Genomic DNA, 12677 nt, shown 5'->3' on the forward strand with positions numbered 1-12677 from the left:
TGTTAGTTGCCTTCCAATCATTTTCAACTATTAAAAAGGGTACAAGCCACTCCAATTTCCAATTGAATGAGTCCTTTTCGAAGTTTCTACGACAACTTCTTCGATACGATGTGTCCTGCTCTAAAGGAAAAAAAATATTAAATAATACTTTTTGCTAACATCGTTCTTATATGCCCTCAGGGCATAACTTAAAACCCTTGCCCCGAGGGTTGTGGGGGAGTGTCCTCCTCAAAAACAAATTTTCTATCTTGAAATCAACTATGCTAACCAAAATGGCTATCTCAAAATTTTGACTGGATGTGTTGGGGGGAATGAGGGGCGGGGAGGGGGGGGGCTAGTTGCCCTCCAATCAGGTTCGACTATTAAAAAGGGCACTGGCCCTTTGAATTTCCGATGAGGCTTTTTTTTAAGTTTCTACGAAAAACGCCTTCTATAAAAACCTTATATGCCCCCAGGGCACAACTTACAACCCTTGCCCTGAAGGCTGTGGGTGAGTGTCCTCCAAAAATACATAATTTCTATCTCAAAATCAACTACGCTGAACAAAATGGCTACCTAAAAATTTTGATTGCATGTGTTTTGGGAATTGGTGGGAGTGGAAGGGGTGCTAGTTGCCTTACAATCACTTTTAACTATTAAAAAGGGCACGAGCCACTCCAATTTTGAATCGAATGAGCCTTTTTCGAAGTTTCTACGACAACTTTCTTGATACGAAGTGCCCTGCTCTAAAGGAAAAAAAAATAATAAATAATACATTGTGCCAACATTGTTCTTATATGCCCTCAGGGCATAACTTAAAACCCTTGCCGCGACGGTTTTGGGGGAGTGTCCTCCTCAAAAAATATATTCTGTCTGGAAATCAACTATGCTGAACAAAATGGCTATCTCAAAATTTTGTTTGGATTTGTTTGGGGGAATGATGGGCTTGGGTGGGGGGCTAGTTGCCCTCCAGTCAGTTTTACTATTAAAAAGGGCACTAGCTACTCCAATTTCCAATCGAAAGAGTCCTTTTCGAAGCTTCTACGACAACTCCTTTGATACGAAGTGCCCGGGTATGGAAAAAAAAAATGCATTGTGCCAACATCGTTCTTTACTTAGGCAGTGCTATTTCGCTGCCTATGAAAGAGCATAAAAAAGGCACATTAAGCTGTGATAGAATTTCAAGGTTTGGGCTATCTTTTATCAAAAATTCTAGCTCATAATAAATGAGTCATTGGTAACAGCAAAAAGTATAAGACAAATGCTGTATAATGCAACATAATGATCTAGTGGTTATGACTTTAGGTTGTGTCATATATTATTTGTTTTCATGCATAAACAAAATATTCATTTTATTGTGTTACTATCAGCCCTCTGCCCCCTCCTGCAAAGCAAGAACAGAAAAAATAACTAATTTCAACAAGAACTTTTGAAATTTGTTCCACATGCTCATATTAGTTTTATGTGTTCTTATAGCAGGTGTAAAACATCAACTAAATTTATAGCCTAATTCAATTTCAAGCACTCATATAAACTAGCAAGGTTTTCATAAAAGTTCGCTGAGTTGGTTTCTCAAATAATTGATAATTATTTGTTATTAAAAGCTAATAACTTAACTTTTCATTTTATCAAAACTGTATGACCTGTGAAATATTCTACTAGTATTGTCTTGTTTATTTTGATTCTTGTACTTTTTTAATTCAAATACCTCAAAATTTGTTCTGGAATATGGTCGTATAGCTGTTTCATATTTTCCTTTCATAAGAATCTCCTTACATAAGGAAATTATTATAGATATAATCATGGAGCCTCCTGATACTCCAGAAGCAACAGTTCAAAAGCCAGAGGACGTAATTAAAATGTCTGCCGACACGCCTTTGAAATTTGCTTGTCTTAGAGCATCCATTGAGAGTGGCCAAGCTTCAAACAAATCTGTCATTGATTCCGTCCTCTTTTTAGTAAGTAATTTTGTTCTTTTTCATTTCTAAGTATTTTTCTAACAATTTCTGTAGAATGTCCCATACCAGTGGTTCTAATTTTTTGAACAGATTCTGCTTGCAATAATAGTAAGTAGTTTTGTATGTTTTACGAATTTTGGGGCAGGTTATGTTCTTGTAATTTGTCTAAGTTCTTGTAATTTATAATTTAATGCATCCGCAAAGTAAATAAACTATTCCTTGTAAATGTGTGGTCTTATTTGTAGTTTGCTTTCTGCAAGAAATTTGTCATAAATATTTGATAGCTACTTTGTCCGAAGGTATTACTGTTCATATCTTGAATAGTAGGAAAAATGCGCACATTTTTGGATTGCCAGGGGGGGGGATAAGAATATTGCTATTTTAAAACTAACAACTTAAAAATAAAGAATAAAAAAAGAGAGTTCTTCATTGTAATCAAGATGTGAAACCTAATAACAAACTAATACCTTCCTTGAGGTAACACGGGGCAAATTTTTCAATTCCAGTTTTGTATTTATTTCGTCGCCTATATTTAAGCTGTTTAAAGACAACTTGCCCCAATTCAATCCAATTGAAGTAATTTCAATTATTTTTTGTCATAAACAATAGCATTAGCATCTCGTTAATAATCTGTTCTCTCTACAGCTAAAATTATACATTATTATTTTCGCTGAAAATGTCGAGCAAAGTTTAATTCACCCAAGAATCAGAGCTTGCTTATGAGGCGGAAACACTTAATAAACACTCGACTTAAACCAATAGAAAAGTTAGGCTTGAAACGTTAATGATACTGAGACGTGTTATAACAAACTTAAAGTGCTTAAATGTTGGGCAACTTCAAGATTACCAAGAAGGAATATTCTCATATTAGTTATTTATTATTATATATACATAATTATATATTATTATTGCTTGGTTATCATTATTTTTTTTTGCATGTTTGTTTCTGTTTTCATGATTAGAGATTGGTCATATTTTGTTTGTTTTATTTCGTTTTTTGTTTGTTTTGTTCGTTTGTTAAGGGTTTTGCTTGTTAAGTGTTTGTTATATACGTCTCTTAACTAGGTTGCTAGCTACTATTGCAACCTGGATGTGGTCGCCCAGCATCAAGTGTTTTCATATCTTTCTTTGGGCAGCCACTTGAATTAATGTTATGTGTTATATCATTTTTTAATTAGGCGATTTGAATTGAACTGATATGAACTAACAACTTAAAAATAAAGAATAACAAAAGAGAGTTCTTCATTGTAATCAAGATGCGAAACATAATAACAAACTAATACCTTCCTTGAGGTAACACGGGGCAAATTTTTCAAATCCAGTTTTGTATTTATTTCGTCGCCTATATTTAAGCTGTTCAAAGACAACTTGCCCCAATTCAGTCTAATTGAAGTAATTTCAATTATTTTTTGTCATAAACAATAGCAATAGCATCTCGTTAATAATCTGTTCTCTCTACAGCTAAAATTATACATTATTATTTTCGCTGAAAATGTCGAGCAAAGTTTAATTCACCCAAGAAGCAGAGCTTGCTTATGAGGCGGAAACACTTAATAAACACTCGACTTAAACCAATAGAAAAGTTAGGCTTGAAACGTTAATGATACTGAGACGTGTTATAACAAACTTAAAGTGCTTAAATGTTGGGCAACTTCAAGATTACCAAGAAGGAATATTCTCATATTAGTTAGTTATTATTATATATACATAATTATATATTATTATTGCTTGGTTATCATTATTTTTTTTTTGCATGTTTGTTTCTGTTTTCATGATTAGAGATTGGTCATAATTTGTTTGTTTTATTTCGTTTTTTGTTTGTTTTGTTCGTTTGTTAAGGGTTTTGCTTGTTAAGTGTTTGTTATATACGTCTCTTAACTAGGTTTCTAGCTACTATTGCAACCTGGATGTGGTCGCCCAGCATCAAGTGTTTTCATATCTTTCTTTGGGCAGCCACTTGAATTAATGTTATGTGTTATATCATTTTTTAATTAGGCGATTTGAATTGAACTGATATGAACTAACAACTTAAAAATAAAGAATAACAAAAGAGAGTTCTTCATTGTAATCAAGATGCGAAACATAATAACAAACTAATACCTTCCTTGAGGTAACACGGGGCAAATTTTTCAATTCCAGTTTTGTATTTATTTCGTCGCCTATATTTAAGCTGTTCAAAGACAACTTGCCCCAATTCAGTCTAATTGAAGTAATTTCAATTATTTTTTGTCATAAACAATAGCAATAGCATCTCGTTAATAATCTGTTCTCTCTACAGCTAAAATTATACATTATTATTTTCGCTGAAAATGTCGAGCAAAGTTTAATTCACCCAAGAAGCAGAGCTTGCTTATGAGGCGGAAACACTTAATAAACACTCGACTTAAACCAATAGAAAAGTTAGGCTTGAAACGTTAATGATACTGAGACGTGTTATAACAAACTTAAAGTGCTTAAATGTTGGGCAACTTCAAGATTACCAAGAAGGAATATTCTCATATTAGTTAGTTATTATTATATATACATAATTATATATTATTATTGCTTGGTTATCATTATTTTTTTTTTGCATGTTTGTTTCTGTTTTCATGATTAGAGATTGGTCATAATTTGTTTGTTTTATTTCGTTTTTTGTTTGTTTTGTTCGTTTGTTAAGGGTTTTGCTTGTTAAGTGTTTGTTATATACGTCTCTTAACTAGGTTTCTAGCTACTATTGCAACCTGGATGTGGTCGCCCAGCATCAAGTGTTTTCATATCTTTCTTTGGGCAGCCACTTGAATTAATGTTATGTGTTATATCATTTTTTAATTAGGCGATTTGAATTGAACTGATATGAACTAACAACTTAAAAATAAAGAATAACAAAAGAGAGTTCTTCATTGTAATCAAGATGCGAAACATAATAACAAACTAATACCTTCCTTGAGGTAACACGGGGCAAATTTTTCAATTCTAGTTTTGTATACCTGATCCATAGAGGCTCTCTTAGTAGTATTTCGAAAAAAGACAGCAACAAAAAGTTATTTCCTTGAAATAAAACAGCATTAGTATTTGCACAATAGGTCAGACTTAAAACGAACACAACATACAATGACGAGATAAATGGAAGCTAAAACGACCAGAAGTTAAATTTAATAATAAAACAAATTTAAAACGAACATAAATTACTACAAATAATAGTTGGGCTCACATCTCTACAGAGATGCAATAATTTGCATCTTTATTTTCTTCATCATGAGAAAGCCACTCCTTTACACTCCAGATCATTTGTCCAAATGCTTTTAAAACTTTCATTACACCACTTACTTTATTTTTTTTGGCATTGTTTCCATTCTTTCCATTGTAAGGATCATCATCTAGTAGTGTCAAGGGTTAATTTAAAGCTGAAATTTCGAAAGGGTAATTACCTCCCGGGAAGTTATGATGTTGGTAGACTCCAAGATGAGAATCAGAGAGAAACTTTCCAGGAACAGTTGAATACTAAATTTGAGAGTTTGAAGTTTGATAATGTGAAAGATGGTTGGAATAATTTTAGAAAAATAATTTGTGAAGTTGCTGAAGGTGTCTTAAGGAAGAAAGCTAAGACTGCAGCTAAGAATCTTAGTGAATATCTGAGTGATAGATCATAGGAAAACAACAGGAATGTAAAGAATGTGGAGAAAGGATTAAAATATGAACTAAGGAAGTGTGAAGTGGAGGCCATGGATAAAATTGCCGAGGATTTGGAAAATGCAGCTAGACGACATAATACTACAATATTGTACCGGCATGTTAATAAATTGAGAGGGAATAGTCAATCCGGACTTGACCCAGTTGAAGATAGAAATGGGGCCACAATTAGCGATAAGGAAAGCGCTAAAAATAGATGGGCAGAATATTTTGAGAATTTGCTAAACCGAGATAGAGTTACAGGAAAAGATATTGAGGAAAATGAAAAAGTGTGTGATACCTTGGATGTGAAGGAAAATTTGTTTTGTGAGGAGGAATTAGCGACAGTATTGCTGATAGGGTGGTAAATGAGTTTGTTAAATATGTTGGCTCTGAGCTTAGAAATACGTTTCTGATGATTATGAATATGATTTTTGAAAAAGGGGAAGTACCTAACGATTTTAGGAAAACCTTAATTAAGCCACTTTATAAGAAAGATGATAAAAGTGAATGTGGGAATTATCGAGGCATTAGTCTGGTCTCTGTAGGTAGCAAATTACTTAGTAATATGACACTTTTTAGACTGAGAGATGCTGTAGACAAAGTTTTAAGAGAAGAACAGTGCGGTTTTAGAAAAGATAGAGGATGTGTCGACCAAATTTTCACTCTTAGGCTAACAATTGAGAAGTGCCTGAGTTGTCAAATACCTTTGGTCCTCAGTTTTATAGATTATGGTACGAGCAAGCGTTCCATTCTATTGATAGAAGAGCTTTAGTAAAGGCTTTATCCTATGGTATACCAGACAAATACATCAAAGTGATTAGTGCTATGTACGAGAATAACACTGCTGCGGTTAAGGTAGGAAATGAGGTTAGCAGCTGGTTTTATATTAAATCAGGAGTTAAGCAGGGTTGTGTTCTATCCCTCTTTATATGGATTATTTTGATGGATTTTGTCTTAAGGAGCACAGGAAAGGCAATGGGAGACCACGAAATAAAATGACGACAAAAAAGTCTCCTGGACTTAGATTATGCTGACGATTTAAGCATCCTAGATGAAAGTGTGAGCAAAATGAACTAACTTTAAGAGGTTTTGCGCGTTCAGGGGTGCTAGAATAGGTTTGAAAATTAATGTTAAGAAGACTAAGTCACTAAGACTAGGAATAAGTGAAGATGAAAAGGTGACGTTGGGTAGCGAAAAGATTGATCAGGTCGGCAGCTTCACTTACCTGGGTAGTATTATTAGTAAAGATGGTGGGAGCAGTGAAGATGTTAAACGTAGAATAGCCAAGGTTCAGGTTGTTTTTTCACAGTTAAAAAAAAGTTTGGAAGAATAAGAAGATAATTCTGCAAACCAAGATTAGAATGTTAGAAGCTACAGTGATCACAGTGGTCAAATATGGCTCTGAAGCATGGGCGCTCCGAAAAGCGGATGAAGATTTTCTAGATGTTTTCCAGAGAAATTGCCTAAGGATTGTCCTGGGTACCCGGCTCACTGACCTTATTTCAAACAATAGGCTGTACGAAAAATATGGTTCAACACCGCTCTCTAGGGCTACAATGAAAGAAAGGTTGAGGGGGCTAGGGCACGTTGTGTGGATGAAAGATGACAGATTGCCGAAGATGGATGCCGAAGATATGTTCTTTTCGGGCAACCGTCTAGAGCTGAACGGAAAGCAGGTCGTCCTCGTCTGGGGTGGAGGACGTCATAAAAAAAGATTTAAATGAAATGGGAATTTCGTGGGAGGGTGTACAAAGGGAGGCTTTGAATAGATTGGGATGGAGGAGGAGCGTGCGTAGCTGTGTTGGCCTCAGGCGGCTTGGTGCTGCGGTGAGTTGTTAATAGTAGCAGTAGTTTCCATTGTAAGTCGAGTCTTTTAATTTCATTATACCCAGTAAAATCAGTTTAGAAATTTTGCAGTCAACAAATACTTAATTTTTTTTTTATAATTATTTTTTAAATCCCACCTCCTCTCCTCTCGGTGACATAATAATGTTTTCACATAATTTCAAAACTTTGATGTCACCTGCACTAAATTAAAAACGATGTTTATTTTTTAAAATTTTTATCCAAACAATATTGAAAAAAAACACACTCTGCTACTATACATAATTAACATGATCAACATTTTTAATTAGGATTATTAGCCTTCATTATCATTTTCTGTATTTTATCCTATATTTTGGTTTTTTTCCCTTCCCTTTTTCCATTTTTTCCCTTTTACCCTTCATCTACATTTTTCTCCTATTAAAAAATAAAATCAACGAAATTACAAACTTCAACCAAACTACAACCACCAAAAAAACTTCTCTTCCTCTATTTTCTCCTCCTTTATATCTCTGAAATGCAAAAAAACTAAATTAAACCAATATAACATTTTCATCATCCTAACTATAGACTCCCTTTTCAAAACAGAAAAAAAAATTTCCCTTTTATACCATCTAAAAATGAATTAAGGCACTCAAATACAACAGGTTACTCTCCGGGGCATACTGCAAAACAAATAAAAACAAAACAAAATACAATGCACGTCCCGCTTGTAGGATGCTCCCCCTCCTTAGGAGAATCCTTTGGCGGTGGCTTCAACTACATTCCAAATTTTATATTACCCCTTCAAGCTTCAAAAAAAAAAAAAAAATATATAATAAAAAAAAATGAAAATAAAATAAATACAATTTGAAACAATCGTCCCTTACAAAAACCTCAACAAATAATAAAACATATACTTAAACAACACAATACTTATTTAGGAAGAAGGGTTCAAAAATTCTAACAAATTACCCATAAACTTCCAAATAAAATTCATACTTTACTTGATTGCCTTAAAAAAAAAAAATCAACTATTTACCAAACCCTCTATCCACTCCTCATCAATTCTTTCCTTCCATTTTCTATTCTTTCTCAAAAGCTCTACTTTCCCCCTAACTACTCCTTTAAGTCTTTCTATCTCAACTCTCTTTTTCTTTCTCCTCATTTCCCAAATATGGGTACATGCCCATATCACAATAACATTCCTTTCTGCCTCTTTTCATCACCTTTTCTTTCAAAATCTAACTTCAAAATTTTTGTTTTTACCATTTAAACTCACCATCTCTATATTCTAACCCCCCCCCCCCAAAAAAAAAAAAAAATCAAAAATAAAACTAAAAACTTCTTTGTTAAAAATACATTCTATAAATTCATGCTGTAAACCATCAACCACCATTTCATGGCACAGGTTGCACTCCTTTATGTTGCCCTTCTTGAAACGGCTTATTCTATCCCGCTAAGGTAATATGGTGTGTACCAGCATAAACATCACCTCTCTTTCTCTAGTTTCACACGGTACTTCATTTAGATTTTTGAAAGCCGCATCAAAATTCATGAAAGGCTCTTTTTCTTTAACATGGTATGAAAAATCGTCCTCTCGGGTCGATATGTAACGAATACTTTATTGATGATGTTTTGTATTGCAAACCATCAACAAGAGATCTTATTAGAACACGAAAGATGCTGGGAAATAAAGACCCCGCTTGGGAAACGATAAGATAAGCCTGTGTAATTAAAGCATCCTCAGAAACGGGTCAGTTTTCTTTATTATATTTTTGCCTTCTATATGGCTCATTTTTCAATTCTCGCTGTAATTTTCACTTTATTTGGGAAAACTGGCTCCAACTTTGACCCCTCCCAAAGGATTTTGACGAAATTACGCCCTTGGTTTAGAGTAAATAAAGTTCAGAGGATTCTTCTTGGTAGCCATAGGAATGTGTAAAATTTATACTTATGTAATCCGTTTTATAAAAGTCCCAAGATATCGAGTGATTAGGAAAGTGTTTCCAAAGATCCCAAACTTAGGACTGAAACCCCAAGATCTTGTATAAAAAAATCCCTGTGTGAGACAGGCCTTGCTTCTGGCAATACTGATCTGAGAAAACTGAAAAATCTAAACAGCTTATGATCGTATTCCGAATGCGACGAGCTTCCAGTTTGACTGTCGATTTGAAAAAGGACAAAATATTCAAATAATGTAAAACTGACTTTTGGTGACTGTTGAGAATTTGTTTTAGTTGGTAATTTTGAAATTGCTGCCTTTCATTGCTATGTTTCGAGAAACTATCGAGAAAATGTATGACCAAAGAAAAACAAAGCTTTTTCTGCACGAATTTTGTACCCGCGTCAGTTCCCTTAAACGACATTCGTGCTTAAGAATTAAACAAAAAAAAAGCTGTCCAAACTTGGCCCTCCATATGATTTTGTAAGGTCTTGAGAAATACTCTGTGCACCTGCATTATTCAAAATTTGAAGCCAATTCGGGCTAGCACTCGCTAGCCTTACAAAACTGTATACAAAGACGGAACTCGTACCCATAGCACGACGTTACACGGCCAACTAATTAACTGTTCCTAAGGTGAATGACCTTGAGAATATAAAACAAATAAGTTGTATAAAATATTCTTATCAAGTACAGCCGGGGAACTCTTTGGTTGCATATTACATCCAAGAACTCTAACAAATTACTTAAAAACAGATTTCATTTTTGGTTCCAAATAATAAAGGAGGAATTTATAAAACAAATTACATAAAAAAAACTGACAAGGTCACAAAACGGCTGTAGTGGCTTTAATATTGATCACCCATCTTCAATTCAAAACCATGGCTCTGAGTCCGTAGTCTCCATAGCTGGCAAAAGAAACAGGTTGTTATGGTGTTCCCCGCCAATGTAGTGTAGATAATCTAGGTTTCTTCATTGCGGTAAGAGAAATGTTGTTGGTAGGTAGTAAGAGGAATATTCAATGTCTTGAAGATAGTAATCTATCTTTCACCATCCTACTCGGCTCCCAGCTTTCACAACTTGCTAAGATTGGTCAAGAAGAGCACCGTAAGGTACCCCAAAAAAATTCTGGTTGTGCCTACTGAGAGCTTTCATCCATATCAATTCTCGATTCTCTTTGTCCATTACTTCTTTCCCTTTTGCAGTCCATTTTTTTTCACTTCCATAATATGTTTATGGATAGCCTCCTTACACCCCTGCTTCCTCCATCCTCTATCAAATAGGAACTGTCTTGTCTCAGCTGTCGCCGGGTAGGATAGTAATCTATCTTTCACCATCCTACTCAGCTCCTAGCTTTCACAACTCGCTAAGATTGGGCAAGAAGAGCACCGTAAGGTACCCCAAAAGAATGCTGGTTGTGTCTACTGAGAGCTTTCATCCATATCAATTCTCGATTCTCTTTGTCCATTGCTTCTTTCTCTTTTACAGTCCTTTTTTTTCACTTACAAAATATTTTTAGGGATAGCCTCCTTACACCCCAGCTTACTTCGTATACTATCAAATAGGAACTGTCTTGTCTAAGCTATTGCTAGGTAGGATAGTAATCTATCTTTCACCATCCTACTCAGCTCCCAGCTTTCACAACTTGCTAAGATTGGACAAGAAGAGCACCGTAAGGTACCCCAAAAGAATGCTGGTTGTGCCTACTGAGAGCTTTCATCCATATCAATTCTCGATTCTCTTTGTCCATAACTTCTTTCCCTTTTGCAGTCCATTTTTTTTTTCACTTCCATAATATGTTTATGGATAGCCTCCTTACACCCCTTCTTCCTCCATCCACTATCAAATAGGAACTGTCTTGTTTAAGCTGTCGCCGGGTAGGATAGTAATCTATCTTTCACCATCCTACTCAGCTCCCAGCTTTCACAACTTGCTAAGATTGGACAAGAAGAGCACCGTAAGGTACCACAAAAGAATGCTGGTTGTGCTTACTGAGAGCTTTCATCCATATCAATTCTTGATTCTTTTTGTCCATTGCTTTTTTCTCTTTTGCAATCCATTTTTTTTTTCACGTACAAAAAATTTTTAGGAATAGCCTACTTAAAACCCATCTTACAACGTACACGATCAAAAAGGTCATGTTTAATCTATCGCTAGGTAGGATAGCAATATATATTTAACCATCCTACTCAGCTCCCAGCTGTCACAACTTGCTAAGATTGGGCAAGAAGAGCACCATCCCCATCATGCTTCTATGATCAAATCACCCACAAACACCATACTATTATAGTCAATAATTAACATATATAAACAAATATTGCTTCTGCGATAAAATTATAATTCATTTTTATGAAGTGTATACTTTATTTTAATCTTCAAGTTTCTCCCTCTCTCTTACTTTGTTGATATTTTATAACGTTGAATGCTTCTAATATATTTAAACTTTTTTGTATCATTCTCCAATTTCATTACATTTTACATTCACGGCTTCTTTTTAAATTTTGATGTGTTCAAGGAAAGGTTTTACCAGTCCTAAAGTAGTCTTGTCGGTGTTAGCTAATCGTTAAAAGTATATTAGAAAAATAACCGTTTTTCTAATATGTCAAGGAACAGGAGCCTAATTTCTGTTGATTAACGTAAATTGTTCGTGCTATCTTGCCCTAACTCGGGTGTGCGACAAACTGTCTCAATCAAAATTATGTAGTATAATGTTGATTATCCTATGGCGGTTATGGTCTCTCTCCATATTAAGCTTTCATCTTTGGTAAATCTAGTATTGAATCCGATTTGTATTACCATGTAAATAGCCTTCAGGGATCCTCTTCTGAGACTCATCTTTATGTTGATTTATCTGACAGAAGGAGGATAACGTTTCTTGGAGATTAATCGTATCATCTATTCCTATAGAGTTGGCTATGAGACAAAATCTTGTCATGATTGCTTCTTTCCTAAGCTGCAATTCTGGGTCAACCATCAACTAGCTTATGTGGTGACTTGAATTAAAAATAAGTGGCCACTTTCAGTATGCCAAGTCGTGGCTTTATGTTTATTTTTTGTTCCCCAATATAGCAGGTAATTGTATTTGTCTTCGCGACATACTATCTCAGGACTTTCTATGTTAAGGCTTAATGGTATCATTTGCACGTGTGGCAATTAGATAAAGAGAGTTGAGAAAGTAAAAATCTTTAGATTTTTGGTTCGTTCAGTAAACAGTTCATAATTTTATGCAAGGATTATAAATCATCTTATTTTATGTCTATGGTAAGTGTCTTTAACACCCTGTCCATCACTAATCTATAAACAATCATGACAACGGTTAGCGTGCTTGAAGCGAGTATTTC

The 12677-nt window shown here is 34.7% G+C and overlaps 1 protein-coding gene across 1 annotated transcript in view; it reads left to right on the forward strand.

Annotated features, from left to right (window-relative positions):
• The window catches only part of rg (A kinase anchor protein rugose), a 334338-nt gene that overhangs the window by 22203 nt on the left and 299458 nt on the right, over positions 1-12677 (forward strand). Inside the window, exon 2 of the mRNA XM_089088303.1 lies at positions 1774-1937. Coding sequence (XP_088944429.1) covers positions 1782-1937 — 156 coding nt within the window. The 5' untranslated portion in view covers positions 1774-1781. The remainder of the gene's footprint in view (positions 1-1773; positions 1938-12677) is intronic.

Source organism: Artemia sp. Qi Xiang Cuo, chromosome 4, assembly GCF_049724085.1.
Source record: "Artemia sp. Qi Xiang Cuo chromosome 4, ASM4972408v1, whole genome shotgun sequence".
NCBI lineage: Eukaryota > Metazoa > Arthropoda > Branchiopoda > Anostraca > Artemiidae > Artemia > Artemia sp. Qi Xiang Cuo.